This window comes from Apostichopus japonicus, chromosome 21, assembly GCF_037975245.1.
Source record: "Apostichopus japonicus isolate 1M-3 chromosome 21, ASM3797524v1, whole genome shotgun sequence".
NCBI lineage: Eukaryota > Metazoa > Echinodermata > Holothuroidea > Aspidochirotida > Stichopodidae > Apostichopus > Apostichopus japonicus.
The window spans coordinates 6,549,483-6,567,247 of record NC_092581.1 but is presented as its reverse complement, the minus strand read 5'-3'; the positions used below and the strand labels follow the sequence as shown (position 1 = coordinate 6,567,247).

At 35.1% G+C, this 17,765-nt stretch overlaps 1 protein-coding gene across 6 annotated transcripts in view; it reads left to right on the top strand.

Moving 5' to 3' along the window:
* LOC139962412 (uncharacterized) overlaps positions 1-13,739 on the top strand; it is a 28,311-nt gene extending 14,572 nt beyond the window's left edge. For all 6 annotated transcript variants that reach the window (XM_071962335.1, XM_071962333.1, XM_071962331.1 and 3 more), the window contains 2 exons: positions 1,024-1,178; positions 11,095-13,739. In XM_071962335.1, coding sequence (XP_071818436.1) covers positions 1,024-1,178; positions 11,095-11,266 — 327 coding nt within the window. In that variant the 3' untranslated portion in view covers positions 11,267-13,739. The remainder of the gene's footprint in view (positions 1-1,023; positions 1,179-11,094) is intronic.
* The last annotated feature ends 4,026 nt before the right edge of the window (positions 13,740-17,765 follow it).

Here is a 17,765-nt window from a genome sequence, read left to right as displayed (position 1 = left end):
TTAGATGCAAGAAGCGAAGTGAAAAAAAAAATTATGTCTTCCCTGTAAGTTAGCAGGTACACTGTATGATGTTAACTGGCAAAACTGGATAGTATATAGAACAGCATTAGTACAATCTCGCGTGAGGGACTTGCGATACAGTAACCATCCCCAGCTTTCAAAAGCGTTGAATCGAATGATCTACTTTCTTTTCCCGTTGTGGTTGTGGTGAATCAAAAGCGCAAAAAAATACAATCCTTTATGTGGAACATAATAATTGGTTCCGCATAATCGGTAGCCCATTTTGCCAATGCCGATTATTTACCGATTGTCTGATAATCGGCTTGATGCTGATTATCTAACTGATTATCGGTCGAACACTAGTGGTGATCAAACACCTCCAATCAACCAACCTCCTCCTCCTCCTCCTCATTGTACCACCCAAAGTGTCTCGTTGTGTAGACTATATAGCTGTCAACATCTTTGTGTATCTTGGCTGTAGGTTTATCCTTTTGTTTTTACCTTTCCATAACTTCCCACACCATTATAAGTTTGGGGTTATCTTCCTATCTTACAATATGACTCCATGCTGTACAATGAAGTCTGAGTAACAGTGACAAAACTTAGAAAGTTGGGATCAGCATTATCAATCTTGTAACAGTAGTAGGTATGCTCACACTAAACTGTTCAACATAACAAGTTTCCATGAAGTAGTATAATGATATTTTAGTGGTATGAAGTACACTTTATTTTCATGCATAGAATATAAACATTTTCCCTTCCATATCAACCACCCTTCTCATTATCCAATGCCTCCCCCTCTTAAACCTGTGTTTGCCATGTTGAATATGAAAGCTAGAGTTTCTCATGATGTTTTAGTGGATATTTTAGTGGTATGAAGTACACTTTATTTTCCTGCATAGAATATCAACCTTCCATATCAACCACCCTTCTCATTATCCAATGCCTCCCCCTCTTGAACCTGTGCTTGCCATGTTGAATATGAAAGCTAGAGTTTCTCATGTTGTTTTAACAAAATTTTAGGATCCCAAAGAAGCAGAAGAGTCATATGAAGCTTGGTTGAAGGCAAAAAAGCAGCAGGCAAAGATGGAACGAAAAGTTAACAAACAGAAGAAAAAGGAAGAGAAAGAAGCATACTTTTACCGAAGCCGTAATGAATGTGATGAAGCATTTAAAGAGTAAGCACCTTTAGTTTATTTTCAGAACAGTATGTATTCCAGCACCCAAACTAACTCATCATAGCAAATGTTAGTAAATGTTAGCCTACATCTGAGGTAATATCACGATATGAGTGCAGATAATTTTATATTTTTACTCTACTATCTGCAGAGCTATTAATACACTATTTATGTTTTTTCATTGGTACCCAGATTGAATTAGGCCTGTTGCTCTTATAAAGTAAGATCAGAAGAGGTACAACAATACCAAAAAAAAAAGATGGAATAAATTTGAACATTTGGAGCTTGTCCTATGCTTGTGATGTCGTTTGGATTCCTGTGAATGCCATTCAATCAATCAGGACATTTGCCTAAATTACATTGTATTCATATCAGAGAATTGTGACGTTGGTTTGCTGCACTTTGTAATGATTACAAACAGTAAATACATGCTGAGTAACATCAGCTAATGAACATGATACACAATTAGCTTACTTTCCTAGTAAGCAATCCTAGGTTTACAAATGGTGCATTCTGCACGTAAGATTTCAATATGTTTCGATGCTGGGACTTATTGATACTTTGTAATTGAATTGGAAGTCACTAACATTGCATTGTACTGTATACCCAAGAAAAGAATGACTAAGATGAAGGTTTTGAAGTATTTTTAAATTGATCTTCTTGATTTAAGTTACATAGCTGAATTTACTAAATGATAAAGCCATAACACTGCAACACTGCACTTGATTTATAAACCTATTATGTTTAGTACAAACTGCAAAGGATTTTTTTTCTCCTATAGTGCAGAATTCATTCATTTGTGTATTAAGATCAGTGAACAAGCGTCAGAATGGCAAATTATATAAATTTCTAATATCCCACATTCTAACTTATCATTATTAATCTCAAATTTCAAGCATTTTATTGCAGGTCAGTAAATTTGTATAAGTACACTAGGCTATTGATAATCAGAGATCAAAGGGAAACAGGACATCATTGTACTTGAGGTTTACAAGCGTTGTAAAGTAATTGAAACATGTGATAAGTTTGAAGTTACTTCCTCATTCATAGTAGTTACAGTTAGTTATGTTATATCACTGATTGTGGGTGTACTATTGTTCAGTCTTTTTCAGTGATGATATTGAATGATAGATTCAATCATTAACTCTGTTGAATACCCTTTGATTTTTGCTTTCAGTTGTGTCCATTGAATGAGCACTTGAGTTTTGTGTGTTTTACACATGATGGGCAACTTGGTTGTGTCTCAGACTTGTTAAATAAAGATGGCTCATATTGTGTACAAAATCCAACTGACTGGAGAATGCTAGAGTAGTGTGCATGAAATTGTAGAAAGGTCATTTTGAATTCAACAAATTACAATTTGAATTTTAAGTTGAATTCTTTCTACATTATTAAATATCGTAGGAAGGATTACACCCTTATATTAGCTCTAGAACTGTATCCTACAGCATCAAAATGTGATCATGTACAAATTGGAAGTGTTTTCACTGTTTGAAAAGTTCCTGAATATTGCAAAAACCATCATTGTATAATTAAAAATATTTTATTAGTCATTTTCCCAGTGTGGATTGCTTCTAAGTTGAGACAGAATTACCACATAAAATAGAAACACTACAGATCTGCAGTATAACTAGTACAATGATACTTGCTCCTGTGATATGTGGGGCAGGTGTTCATGCAGTGCTAATTATACTAGAAGAACACTGAATAATCTGGTGTATGATTGTATTTTCATAAAGCTGATGCACTCTGGTTATATCTTAACACTGACGGGTAACGGATACTGTACAGTGCACACATGTGTTTTGCATACAGAAACAACTACTGTATATTGCAAAGATATTCAGTGGTGTTGGAGGCACCTCATATACACCTGTATGAAGCATCAATTAATATCAGATGATCAGTCATCTTTAGACCTTTAAAGGGAATGCATATTATTCTCAATAGAGTTTGTGACAGTGTTATGCAGAAAAGCTTAACCTGCAGTTTCCTAATTTGGAACTTTGTCCTTTTTCAAAAGGGAGATTTTTATCTTCCATAAGAGAGTTGGGAAGTATTACTTTATTTCTTACACAAGGACATCTTATGTTAGTTAGGTTGAGCAAATATTAACAGCTTCTTGTGAGATGCCCATGGCTGGTTTGACCGAGTGATACCAGCCCTTAATGACAGTTTATTTTCAACATGTGCCTCTATGTGCTGACATCCTTACACCTGTAATGAATGTAATTTTATTTCATGTCTGAAATATGTATGTCTGATTAGCCTATTGCTAAATTTCATGTTACATTCCATGAGTTTTATTAGTGCCCTACATAGTGCGTTATGCCATGTTGGTAGTGATAGTCTTATCATACTGCTTTTACCACTCGAGACAAAATTACTCAGAGCTTCTCGTCTTTAAGAATCAACTAGTAATTGCTGTGTGGTTTGAACACTTCCTTCCTTATTTCCTGAAATGAAACTTAATAGCAGCCATTTTGTAGTACCTAATTCTTTACTGTTCATAATCATGTGTGTAGGACAAATATGAATTACAAGATTATTGAACAAGTTGTGCTCTAGCCTCTAGGACTGAATAGGGTATTATGCCTCAAATTTGTCTACAGTAGATGTTGTGGGGTATTATATTTGGTATAAAATTTGTTTTACGAACTCTTGATGAAGTTAAACTAACTGCTCGTCAGTAATATATCATACAATATTCACAGAGAGAAGTTTTGAATGACTCATGAAACATGATTCATTTTATGTTAGTTAAGTCACTGACCTTTTCCTATTGAAAGTAAGCAACTCTGGTAGTGTTGGTATGAAAAGTGCAAAATAGTTTTAAGCAGACTTTTGAAGAATACTATAAGAGTATCTAGACCATGTAAAGAAACTGCAAACTGTTATGACTGATGACAAATGAATGTTTGAATTAGTGGAATGATTTAATGCCTGGGGTTTGTAAGTTGAATGGGTTACACACAACCTGCAACAATATCTTTAACAACACGCAGTCTTAACTAACATACTGTACCATCTGTACACAGTAGGATGTGTGAAAACCAAGTTTCAGTATTCCTACAGATATCACCTTGTGGCTCGCAGTGTGTTTGCAGTAAAGTTCTGTCCAAAAAGGGTTAAGTCTTTTGTTTCTGGTGCAGGATGAGCCTACAATACTTGAACCGCCCCATAACAACAATTCTTTCTTCTTTCTTTGCCAAAGTACACTATTTGCTGTCAAACTATATGCATATTATGCATATGTTGATGTAATTTGTGTCAAACAAATATTGTGATGGTGACCTTTGGTACTGCTGTAGTTTTAAGTGGATTTAGCAGCATAATATTCAGACTGCTATTTTGTGTAAATGCAACTGTGAGCAGAAACATAAGCTTAGATAGATATTGTTGAACAACATATCAGATGTTTTATGTTTATTACATTAGATAGATTAATTCATAGTTGTCTGATTTATGTCAGGAGATGCTATAATTACAAGGTCATGGGCACAAAAGGACATTTGAGGCCACCACTTGTCAAACTGAAAATGTTTTAAAGGCATTGTCTGGTGGAAGAATTTGAAACATTGTCCTGATACTTTTAATTCATGTAATTCATGGTGGATTAACTCTATACTTGATATGTGGATCAGTCTCATTGAGTAAAAGAACCACATTTTCTTCTGTGAAGTTCAATGTGCATGTGAGGTCAACAGCTCTGGGTCAAAGTCTGAAATCTTTGTAAACATGATAACTCAGAAAGTACATCATTTGTTGAACTTCATATATGGTATGCAGATCCAGCTTGGTGAGAACAAGAACCCTGTTAGAATTGGTGGAGGTCAAAGTTCATTTGTAGTCAACATTTAAGTCAAAAGTCTGAAAATCTTGTATACAGGGTAAGTCAAGAAGTGCATCTTTCTTGAATTGCATACTTAGTTTGTAGATCCAACTTGGTCATCAGAACCACAATGAAATTGGTAAAGGTCAGATGAGGTCAACTAGTGACAATGCATGAAAATCTTTTAAACATGGTCACTCCAAAACTAACCTATAATCAATCTGTGAATTCTCCAATGCTGTTAATTTCTTTGTTGAACATAAATTCAGTTCAGTATACTGTAGATTGTGTAGGGGTTCTATAGGTCTCTTCAACAAGATATTCGTCCAGGGAATGAAATCTGCTCCTTCTCACGAGGGCCCTGATCAGTTTTCTGTCTGAGCTTCAAGGGGTCAACAGGTACTGTACTGTAACTTCAAATGGTCTCAAAATTGACCATTTTTCTCTGTGATTTATACAGGGGATTTTTGCTTGGGCAGCAAGTTGTGAAAATTTTTTCAGTGTAAAAACCATCTTATATAACTCTCATTTATAAATAAATATCGTAAAGGTATGATTGGTACTGACAGAATATTGAAACATTTTGGAATAAAATTCTATACTGTAAAATCCTTACCAGTGGATTATTGGTTGATGCCCACAAGGGAGTGCTACAAATACAGTAAGAGCTGAAAATCTCTGATCTGTTCTTAATTATATGGTCAATTCCATGGTGACTCTTGTGACATTTTTACTAAAATTCCTCTCTATTTGATATCATTAAACAAATACCTGGGAGAAAAGCATTCATGTAGCAGTGAAGATACGCCTTAATGCATACTGTACAACAGTAGACAAAAAATATTTATACCTCAAGTATTGGGGGTGAAATTGGCGAAAAACTAAACGTGACTCGTGTGACAGTTACTATTAGCAAAAATCAGAATGCACACACAAATGTTTGATTTCTTATGTCTTATTAAAATTTTTCCAATCACTTTTTGGTTCCTTGCTTTAGCAAAAGGAACCTATGCAGTCAGGTTGGCGTGTGTGTGTGTGTATGTATGTATGTATGTATGTGTGTATGTATGTATGTGTGTGTGTGTGTGTGTCTGTGACACTTGCTTGGGTACGCTCTATCTCAATAAGGGAATGTTGGATTGAGGCCAAACTTGGACTATAGATCCGCCATATGGAGAAGGTGTGCCCTATTGTTTTTGGTGCCCACAAAGGTCACCAAAGGTCAGTTATGGTCCAAAAACCGAAAATATTAAAACTGCAATAACTCCCAGTGCCAATGTGCGACAAGATTGATATTTTGGGACAAGTTGTGAACTGGTTAGGGGAGCATTTTCAAACTTAACGGTCATGTGATCCGAGGTCACCAAAGGTCAATTAATGATAAAAAACTAGTATTTTTGCAATAACTTGAGAACGAAATGTCTGTTAGGGTTGGGAGTTGCCTCAATGTAATCCAATTGTCGACCCGCATCTGGGTGACCCTTGACCTCAATTTGACCTCTGGTGACCTTTTCGTGTTTTTGGGATTTTTACAGTTTCGATGCTATTTTCAGATGTCAAAGGTACCTTCTGATCATAAATGTCAATAGGTTGACCCCGTGTGACCTTTATGTGCGAAGTTATATGGGGTCAAAGTTTTTCGGTCGGAGTTAGGATGGTTGTACAGACTTTTCGTTTTGTTTTTTGGAATCAGGATATTAAACTACATCTGAAACCAAGGACAAAAGGTCAAAGGTCACATTAGAAAAAATGTGCTTATTTTGGGAGGAAACGAGCAAAAAAGAAAATGTTTGGTTTTGATGCTAGATTTGGATATCAAAGGTACCTTCCGATCAAAAATGTCAATTGGTTGACACCCGTGTGACCTTCGTGTGCGAAGTTATACGAGGTCAAAGTTAATTTTCACACATTTAATGCAACAACTCCCAGTTCCATGGTGTGACATGGTTGATATTTTTGGACAAGTTGCAAATGGTATAGGGGAATATTTTCAAACTTAACGGTCATGTGATCCGAGGTCACCAAAGGTCAATTAATGTCAAAAAACTAGTATTTTGGGGGTAGAAAATGGGCAAAGAAAATTTTGTTTGAATTTTTACAGTTTGATGCTCTAATTTAGGTCTCATCAATCAAAAATGTCAATAAGTTGACCCAAGGTGACCTTTGTATGTTAAGTTATATGAGGTCAAAGTTAATTTTCAGACATTTAGTGTAATAACTCCCAGTGCCAAGGTGTTACACAGTTGATATTTTGAGACAAGTTGCAAATGGTATAGGGGAATATTTTCAAACTTAACGGTCATGTGATCCGAGGTCACCAAAGGTCAATTAATGATAAAAAACTAGTATTTTTTGCGATAACTTGAGAACAAATTGCCCGTTAGGGTTGGGAGTTGCTTCAATGTAATCCAATTGTCGACCCGCATCTGGGTGACCCTTGACCTCAATTTGACCTCTGGTGACCTTTTTAGTGTTTTGTGGATTTTTACAGTTTTGATGCTATTTTCAGATGTTAAAGGTAACTTCTGATCATAAATGTCAATGGGTTGACCCCCGTGTGACCTTCGTGTGCGAAGTTATATGAGGTCAAAGTTAATTTTCACACATTTAATGCAATAACTCCCAGTTCCAAGGTGTGACAAGGTTGATATTTTTGGAGTAGTTGCAAATGGTATAGGGGAATATTTTCAAACTTAACGGTTATGTGATCCGAGGTCACCAAAGGTCAATTAATGATAAAAAACTAGTATTTTTGCGATAACTTGAGAACAAATTGTCCGTTAGGGTTGGGAGTTGCTTCAATGTAATCCAATTGTCGACCCGCATCTGGGTGACCCTTGACCTCAATTTGACCTCTGGTGACCTTTTTAGTGTTTTGTGGATTTTTACAGTTTTGATGCTTTTTTCAGATGTTAAAGGTAACTTCTGATCATAAATGTCAATGGGTTGACCCCCATTTGACCTTCGTGTGCGAAGTTATTTGAGGTCAAAGTTAATTTTCACACATTTAATGCAATAACTCCCAGTTCCAAGGTGTGACAAGGTTGATTTTTTTGGACAAGTTGCAAATGGTATAGGGGAATATTTTCAAACTTAACGGTTATGTGATCCAAGGTCACCAAAGGTCAGCAAATGTTAAAAATGTAGTATTATGGGGGGAGAAAATGGGCAAAGAAAAAATGTTTGAATTTTTACAGTCATGCTCTATTTAGGTCTCACCGATCAAAAATGTCAATCGGTTGACCTCCGGGTGACCTTTGTGTGTGAAGTTACATACAAGTTCAAAAGTTAATTTTTTGACATTTAATGCAATTAAATCTCAATGCCAAGGTGTGACATGGTTGATATTTTGGGACAAGTTGTGAATGGGGTGGTGGAACATTTTGAAACTTAAAGGTCATGTCATCTGAGGTCACCATTGTTATCATATCTGTTGACACGCTTGTAGGTCTCTTATATTTCTTACATTTTCGACGCCATATATAGATCTCAAAAGTGCCTTTTGATAAAAAATCCGATCACATTTTGTGATCACAAAAGTGTTGGCTATAGTGTAGGTTACTTTATGGGAACATGTAGGACAATTACTTGGACTATTTGAGCCCAATCTTGCTTGATAATATGATGTGTATTGTCATATACCCCAAGCAAGGAACCACAGTGCCCTTGGGCTCTTGTTATAATCATACCGAAGTTGAAAAACACCTCTACCTCAATTGCTATGCAACTTTGAAAAAATGTTGTAACGCATGAAAATAACGATGAAGATGTATTGTGACTCGCGTGACAAGAAAACGTGACTGGCGTGACAAGTTCACTTTTCGGATAGTTCTAGACCAAATGCAGTAGTGAATCGAAGGTATAGATCTTGCATAGTGAAATATAACATTCTTTGGTCTAGAAAGTGTCCAAAAGGTACTTCCCTTGGGAATGTCCAGATGATACAGTACTTATTAATGTCCCCGAGTTACCTTCATGACTGCAGACAGTACAGTAGGTAATATACTGTACGGGTAGTACAGTTGTTCAGGCAATATCATGTCAATTAATATTTATAACAATATTTAGTCTGTTGAAGTCACTCACTGTTGAAGTCAACAGATCTATCAAAATGTGATTCAAATTACCATTCTCATTTGTTATATTTGAATAAACCAAAAGTGTAATATTTGAGAAGATACTGTACATTCGCTCATAGGATTTGGAAATGATTGAGCAGTTAAAACCTTAAGGTTGTCAAGTCATAGCACATGGCAGATTATGTTTTTGTATATTACTAAAAAATCAATGACATGTGCTAACTTTCCAAATGTGGTGATAAAATAGGCATTATATTGCGAATAAATATTCATGATTTTAAATTCTGATATTTCAGATGAAATTATTATAATTAGTTGCATTATGTGTGCCCATATTATTCAAGTTGCCTAATTAAAGGGGAATGCATATATGATATCTTTAATCAGTGATTCATTCATCAAACTATAACATCCCTGTAATTTTCACACAGTAAATAGGTAGAAACACTATCTTGATTTGACGTGACTCGCGTGACGTGACTCGCGTGACATTCGTAAAGGGTGATTTTCTGCAAAATTTGAATATCTTCTGAAAAGGAAAATTCAGTAATCCTTTTGGTTTCTATGTGAAGACTTGGTATTTATTATTTGGAGTAAAACTATTGTGCAGGCAAGGAGAAAAAAAAAAAAACAGTAAATTTTGTGACTCGCGTGACAGTAAATCGAGGGTGTTTTCAATTCACCACCATTGTCTAATGCCTTGATGTCGAAAAAAAATTGAAGCTATTAAGTGAGCACTATGCTATAGCAAATATAATTAGTCCAAAAAACTGATGATACCTATGATTACTATGTACAAATCTGCACAAAATGAAATTTCACTGTATTTTTCATAATTTAGTTACTACGGGAACCATTTGTTATTACCGACCCCATAATAAAACAAATGATGTTTCGGGGGTGAAAAAATTATTTTTAGTAACTACAAGTATTCTATTTATTGGAAACTTATACCATTTTAATGTACAATGATTTTAAATTTTTTGGTATGATGTTTACCTTATCATGGAATTGACCATATTCTAAATTCTTGGATAGATTTAACTCACTCGCTCTAAATTAGTCAGTGATTTGGAATTTTTAAGCACATTGTATTGCACGGAATCACAAAGGTTACTGGTTTCCTGGTAATTAGTGGATGCAAAGGCCGTTTGAGATCAACAAATGTCAAACCTGTCAACCTTGTTAGAGGGAATGTTGACAAATGTCATAGTTGACATGACATCCAACATGACCACAAAGTTCCTATTGTCTTAGTAGGGTCAAGTAGAAAAATAAAAATCTTACTTTAGGCTCTTTATTAGGAGAATCATACATTGGACAAAGGTACTAATGATCTTATGATGTGCCTAAAGTCCACAGTCAGCAAAGGCAAATTTGTGAAAATCTTGAAAAGCCCTCTATTCTAAAGAACCTTGTTTTTCATTAAGTTGAATTTGATAGTGGATTGCTCTGATAATGTTCATCATGTCAACCTTCAAGTGCATGAAATATAAATGTGCAATACTACTATGAATGATAACATGGTGTTTAAATAAAGCTTGCGCTATTACTGAATTGCCCAAAATGGAGTACAGTAAATTAGAAATGGTTAATTGCAGACTTTTAGTACATCAAACCATGACGTCAATCTAGTTACTTTGGACAGAGGTGTTTTTGTTTGCCTTGAGAGAAATCTATTCCTGTGTCTAGCATTTTTAACAATCTGTTGGTTTTTGTTGTTGACCCTAAAACGTTATAAATTTTCAGTATTCAGTGTCCTCAACAATACTGTAGATCAAAAGCCTGTCAATTCAGCCTGTCAAAACAGAGACTGAAAGTTAATGGTGTTGACTTTACTGGTCTTCAGCTGTCTGTCTTTATACATTTTATTTCAGAAATTGGCTGCTTTTAATGCTGGTTTTAATTTTCCTGGTAGTACCATCTGTGAGAGTCTTGTCTCATAAGAGGTTTGATGAGTCAAACAGGTAGCTTGTCTTAATGTCTACTGTGTTCTTGATTACAGGTGGTTGAAAACAAAGCAGAAACGGCTAAAAGAAGACAATGCTATGAAGCGGTCAGGTATGCAGCAAACAACACAAACAGCTCAGAAATCTCGCAAGGCTCGTAACCTCTCCAAAGCTCTGCAAGTCGCACAGACTTACAAGTATTCAGATTATTATGGTTACAGATTCTAGTTCTCCTGGCTGGGGTACAACAACATTTGAAGCTGCATAGTGTGATTCCCTCTCACTTGAGATACTGTAGTAGCAGCAAGACTGAAAAACATCTGACCAAAGCTGAAATTATTTTGCAGAGGAAAGAAGTAAAGCTGTTAAGAAACATTAATATTTGAACAAGTATGCATTGCAGGCACTACATATATATCATAGAAAGGTTAGGAAGAACTGTACATTGAATGGAATATGACATTCCTTCCCACTGTCTATTAAAATGATCAGTGAAAATGGTAAATGCTAACAAAGTAGAAATCTGCTATGGTAGTTGCTACATGCTACTGTATGCATGTACACATTCACTTTGTAATTTACTGTAATTATCAAATATTTGCCTTAAACAAAGAAGTAACAAGAGCAGAGAGAATAGAACTGGAATAAAAAAACAATAAATGAAAACCTTGATGAGGACACATTCATTAGAAGATGATTCTTAAAAACCATTAATTCTCAGCCTTAGATGGTATAGCCATTGTTGCATTATGTAAATGTGCATTGAGAGATACCTAACATATTGTAATCAGACTCCAATAACCTCATAACCTGCCAAATATACCTTTCATGTTGTAATATTACATTTTTTGCTCTTTTGTTCCTTTTCGTAGTTCTCAAGTTGTTACATAATTTAGCAGTTTTTGTCATAACATGCAGTTAGTTACCTCCCATCCAAAGATCACATCAGGAAATGAGTTTGTACAGATCATATAAAATGGTGCATTGGGTAGAGTTGAGTTTCTTTGCACTATATGGAACTAACTATAGCAGCTGGCAGCATTGTAAAAACTTTCACCTCTTTTCATATTGACATAATCCCAACTTTAGATACAGCTATGCCTTTGGTTTAATTGATAGTACTCTTTTGTTATGTTAGCCAATGAAAGTCTTCCTGTTTATGCTGGTGTTGAACACAAATGGTTCTATTAATGAAATGTCATGAAGAAATTTAAGTTTTAATACCTTTTTTGCTCGAAATTTAGATTTTATGTCGTGCTAATCTAAAGATAACTTTCTTTTTGTAAAATTTTGGAATGAAAATTTTGAAGGATTTTTAAAAGTTTTTAAGTAGTGTTAATAACCTGTTGTTCAGGTTGTCAAAGTTTACAATGTTTAGGATCTCAAGTAGGGTTGCTCTGAAGGACGGAAAGTACTGCATCGAATAAATGCCCCTTTTGCTTGTTACCCTCTCAATGAATTATTTATAATTTTGTCGAAAAAAATTATAAAAGGAAATTTAAAGCTTTTGAAGTTCAAGGTGCACTGAGGGAGGGTTGGTGCTCTGGCAATGAGAAAGAAGTTTCACTCTAGTGAAACTGTATGTATTGACAGCTTATCATAAAGATGTTTGAATAAACCCTCATTTTTGGGTTAAAAGTATAAACCCATACCAACATTGTTGTAGCACATTAACCAAGAATATGTGAGTGAAGCATGTAAGGATCAGGGCAGAAACCCACTGTTAAGTTGATTACTAAAAACTAAAAATATCCTCACCAAAAGGTGCAATATAATTATATGTTTTGGAATGTATTGGAATGTACCCTGCACTGGTTTCGTTGATTGAATCTGTTCGAGTCAGAATGTGGATATTGTCACAGATAAATAAACATTGTATGATATTCTTCACCCAGAAATAAACCAAGTAACAAAGTGCTGGAGGTCCGAGTTTGAAGAGCCTTGACTCATTAACATTAAAGACATGCTAATTTATGCAAGTGCCTTAACAGATACTGTATGAAACAGTGCAAGACAAGCATCAAGTTGCTGCTAGAGTATTCATCTTGATGTTAAGAACAAAGTTTTGTATCAATGTGTTTGTTTCTTGCTATACTTATTTGATCTGAGGTGGGAAACATGGGAAAATACAATAATCGATAACTGGTAAACAATTCCACTTACATATAAAATCTATATATAGGGACATATTCCTACTAACTGTAATAATTTGTAGGAAGGAATACTTACACTTGCATCGTAACCAACTCTAATAACATTTAGAGCTAGTACTGATTTTACGTCTCAAGTTTTCAACTTTACTAAGCATGAAAGTTTTAGTCGTCGGCCACTGAAAACTTAATTGATGTTGACAGGTTTTATTGTACCTTACACAGTGAAACATACTAAGTTAAAATTGCAGCCTTTAAGCATGCATGTAAATAGCTTGAAAGCCTTGAACCCAAAATCATTTATGTAGCTTGCAGTCAGTCAGGTCACTACAAAGACATAACAATGCTGTTTTAATCTTCTTCACCTTCAGTTTGTAACACAATGTTCACGGTCTCTCCTATGACTCTGATGTTACATTATTGGCATTTCACAGGATAATTAATGACTTATAGCCTTAACTATGCTTTGAAAATTCAAATTGTATTACTTTTCTGTGCTAATAGTAAGCTAGTTTGTTTTGTTTGTAGAAATAAACTTGACTACCAACCAATTTCTTCCTGTTTTGTCAGATTTCATTAAGGACATGTTTGTCTGTAATTATAGCATGTGCAAAGTTGGGAGAAAGGTAGTGAGGTGACCAGCTTTCCTCCAAGAAATCCACTCATATTATGTTGATAATGTGGACATCAGTGAGTAGTTTCTAAAACTTTGCATTGATTGGTAGAGGAAATTTCGAGAGCATTTCAGTGTCTTGTATTGCTACGTTTTAAGGATGATAGTCAAATGCCCAAGTTTCTGCAACACCCCCAGAAGGAAGCATGTTGTCTTATTACTCATTAGTAGGTTTAAAAGATGCCTGGAAAAGGAATTACCCAAAGTTGGCAAACTTACATAATAAAGATTGCCTTTGCCTGTGAATGAAGTTTGTTTGCAGCTGAAAAGGATCACTGCCTATGTTAGAGCTGTTTCTCCACACAGAAGGCCAAAACAGGTAGTTAAATTGTGCAGTTCTTATTTAAAAATTTGGGGATAGTTCCTGGGAGAGTTGTGAAGATCAGAGACACTACATGAAATCATTGGACAATTCAGCGGAATATTTTAATCAAGTGATGATACATGGAATGAAGAAATTGGAGAGACCTGATCACATTACTGGTGCTGTGGATAAAGGTGGTGGTATTTGAAGCAATGAGGCTTAGCAATCTGGAGGTTCCGGGTTCAATACCCGTCCAGGTCATGGTAAGGTGGGTTTTTCAAACAAGAGCAATCTACGATTTTCCCATCTGAAAAGACTTTCTAAATTGATAAGATTCCAAATTTGATTTAAAATGTTAAAACCGCCCGACATGTAAGCAGTAATCCATAAGCCCTTGCGAGTTTTTCCAACATTTTTCCACATCGTAAAAATAACTGATAATTATTACTATGATTACAAATAAATAACAAAGAAATGTACTTGTTTACAATAACTGCTTCAGGTTTATTGCTATCTTTTAACAGAATACACTCTTACACGGCTTCACTGCTTGTCATACTTTAGCTAACAACGAGGGATCAAAATGTATAGCGTTACTTGCACCCTGCTTGTATCATAATGAGAATTTTGAGCACAAGCTACTTAATCCAATCAGAACTGCACTGATTATGCAAAGACCACCCAGAGTTCTTCAAAATTTGTACAAATAGGAAGATTAAGGCTCGCTTGATTATGACCACATTAAATGTATACACAACTGGATCCAGTCAGTGCAGCAGTGCTTTTGCTACCAAGGTTGTTTACAAAGAAAACATCAAATATTCTCAGCACTATTACCATGGAACAACAGAATACTTCCTTCCTTGGATAGTTTGCCCAATGTATATGTCCCAGTTTACTTCCAATACGTATTCAAATTCACATGGAATTACTTATACTTTGTAAATGTTTACAAAATAGTGGCAAGTGAATGGTAACTTTGCTACAAGCAATTATCAACAATAAGTAAATAGCGTGTTACCCTATTAGACCCTTTAATTTGAGAGTGATCAATTTGATCAAAAATAAGATAGTAACATCAAATGATATAAAATCCTGATACCTGATTATTTGAACATTCTTCAGATAATTCTCAATGGACTTTGTGTGCTATTCCTCATTTTACTGCACATGGAATAAACTGGTTAAAGCCTCAACAGGAATGCCATCAGCTGCTATTACAGTAGTTAACATTTTGTTGACAGTTTTTAAACATGACTAACAATATTCAACATTTTTAATTGCACTGTTTAATTTGTGACAAGAAGTCAATTTTGTATAGCTTTTTTTTGTCAGGTATCATATACTTCCAAAGAGTGCTTGTACTCATGAATGGCAGTAGATAAACCATTTTATTGAAAATTAGCATTTATAATCACATGAGCAGCAAAAGTTGTACAAGAAGAACCTTACACAAATTTATTTCAGCATAAAATTAACAACTTAAGCTGAGGCTCAAGTTAACGTTCATCAAACCATGAACATGATGTGAGTTTGAAAGAAGAGAGTAACAAAAACAAACTGAATTTTGCTAAAGGGACAGTCTTTATAAGTATGAAAATCACACATTACCTGTCTAGATATTAGAGTTCACATGATCTTTAGATGGACAGCTACATTCAATTCTGAAAGATGCAAGTAATGGTAACTCTACATTTTAATTCAAAGTGACACAAAACCAACAAGAGGTGGGATTACATCCAATCATTATTTGACACTCAAACCAACCAACTACTGTACTGTAAACCATATGTAATTCCATGTTTTGATGCTTATGGTACAGTAACAGCCACAATATAAACAATTCTCCTTTAGGCTTCCAGGTATGGTTGTTCCTAATCGGATTCATGCATTTATCCCTTATTAATATTCATTTAAACACAAAAAGATGCAGGCGTTTAATTTAAAACAATTGCACTTTTCTTTGAGTATAATGAACAGTAGTTTACATACAATTACCAAGCCAATGGAAATGGCTCTGCTTGAGTAGTCTGGAAGTAAATCATCACTGATTAAATTCTTTGTTGTCAGACAACACTTCTTAGTGCCACAAATTTATCCATCCCTTCAATCTCCCTTCTCTTAGGGATTGTACTGGACGTGTAATGCCATTCCAATGTTGATTTTAAGTGTGTGGATCATATTGTTATATCTTCATGCCAACAACCAGAGATAACATTAGTTTCCTGAGAGATAACATACAATATGCAGTCAATACTACCCCTTACCAGTACTACAATATTGATACCTCCACCCAGTAATATTGGTTGATTATAATTCATGTTTCATTCTGCTTTTTTCGTCCTTGCTTTTTCCTTTTTGCTTGCTTTTTCTTTGCCTTCTTTTTCCTTATAATTTTGTTTCCTTGTCACCTCCTCTCTAACTGGGAACCTTCTTTCAACAAGTAACATTGCAAATGCTAAAGTTCCCATTCCAATGTGAATTCCATATTTAAGAGCAGCATCTCCAAGAGTCATATAACTATGACACATAAATACAGCTGAAAGTATCAGTAAAACATATGATATATTCCTTGTGAATCTTCCTGTCATTGTCAATAAACCAAAACCTCCTGCAAGCTCCAATCCTCCGATGTATTGGCGATATTCACTGCCCTTCCACCAGAAGAATCCTTTGAGCTTCATTGGGGCTACTCGAGCATAGTTCACAAAATGCTTTTTCTGAAATACAGAAGAAATAGGTCATCTTATGAAACAACTGTAGGAAATTGAAAAACAATGCTTGTCAAATAATACATGTGGTAAATGATTGATGGTACAAATGGGAGACTTAAGAATAATCTCATTTGCTTCTCAGCAACAAAAGCATGCCTGTCAACAGCAGTTACACCAATTAATCAAAAAAGACAAATACTGTATTTAGAGTACCTACAATAAGACTGCTACATATGTCAAACTACAGTTTCAATGCACACATGCATTGGGATGTGCAAAAAACATCAGATTGTTTGCATATCTGATCTAGAAAATAGTCTGGTGGGAAAATTTCAAATCATCTAAACTGTCTGATCATAATCTGAAAATTTACACTGCATTGTCACTTGATCAATTGAAGTCAAAGGTCAAACTTTGCAAAATTTATTTGCTCCCTACAGAATGGCATGAATTTCCCAAGATGAGGAAATTTATGTTCAAGTTGAGGTATAATACAGTATAACAACTTTAAAGTTTTAAATGCATCCCATACTGTATGTCACTGTTTGGCAGAGTTTTCACTTCCTCATGACAGTTTTTGCTAGGCTGGCATGCACCTTAAGGACAGGCAGTAGGTGGATCAAAATTTTTTAAAAAGAAGGGTGTGGCTTTGGGGTTGTTGGACGTGATTCCCATGTAGGGGGTTCTTACCCAGACAGAAGTTAACATGTCAAATGTTGCATTCTGAGGCATGTTTCTTCATTGTAAAGAAGGTCTTAAATTACTGTAGATTGAATGTGCTAACTTAAATACTGTACCTTTAAACTTTGTAAAAAGACTCCCAACAGAAGTCTACACCCGGATTGAAATATTCATGGAGGGTGGGGGACTGGGGGTCATGGGCAAC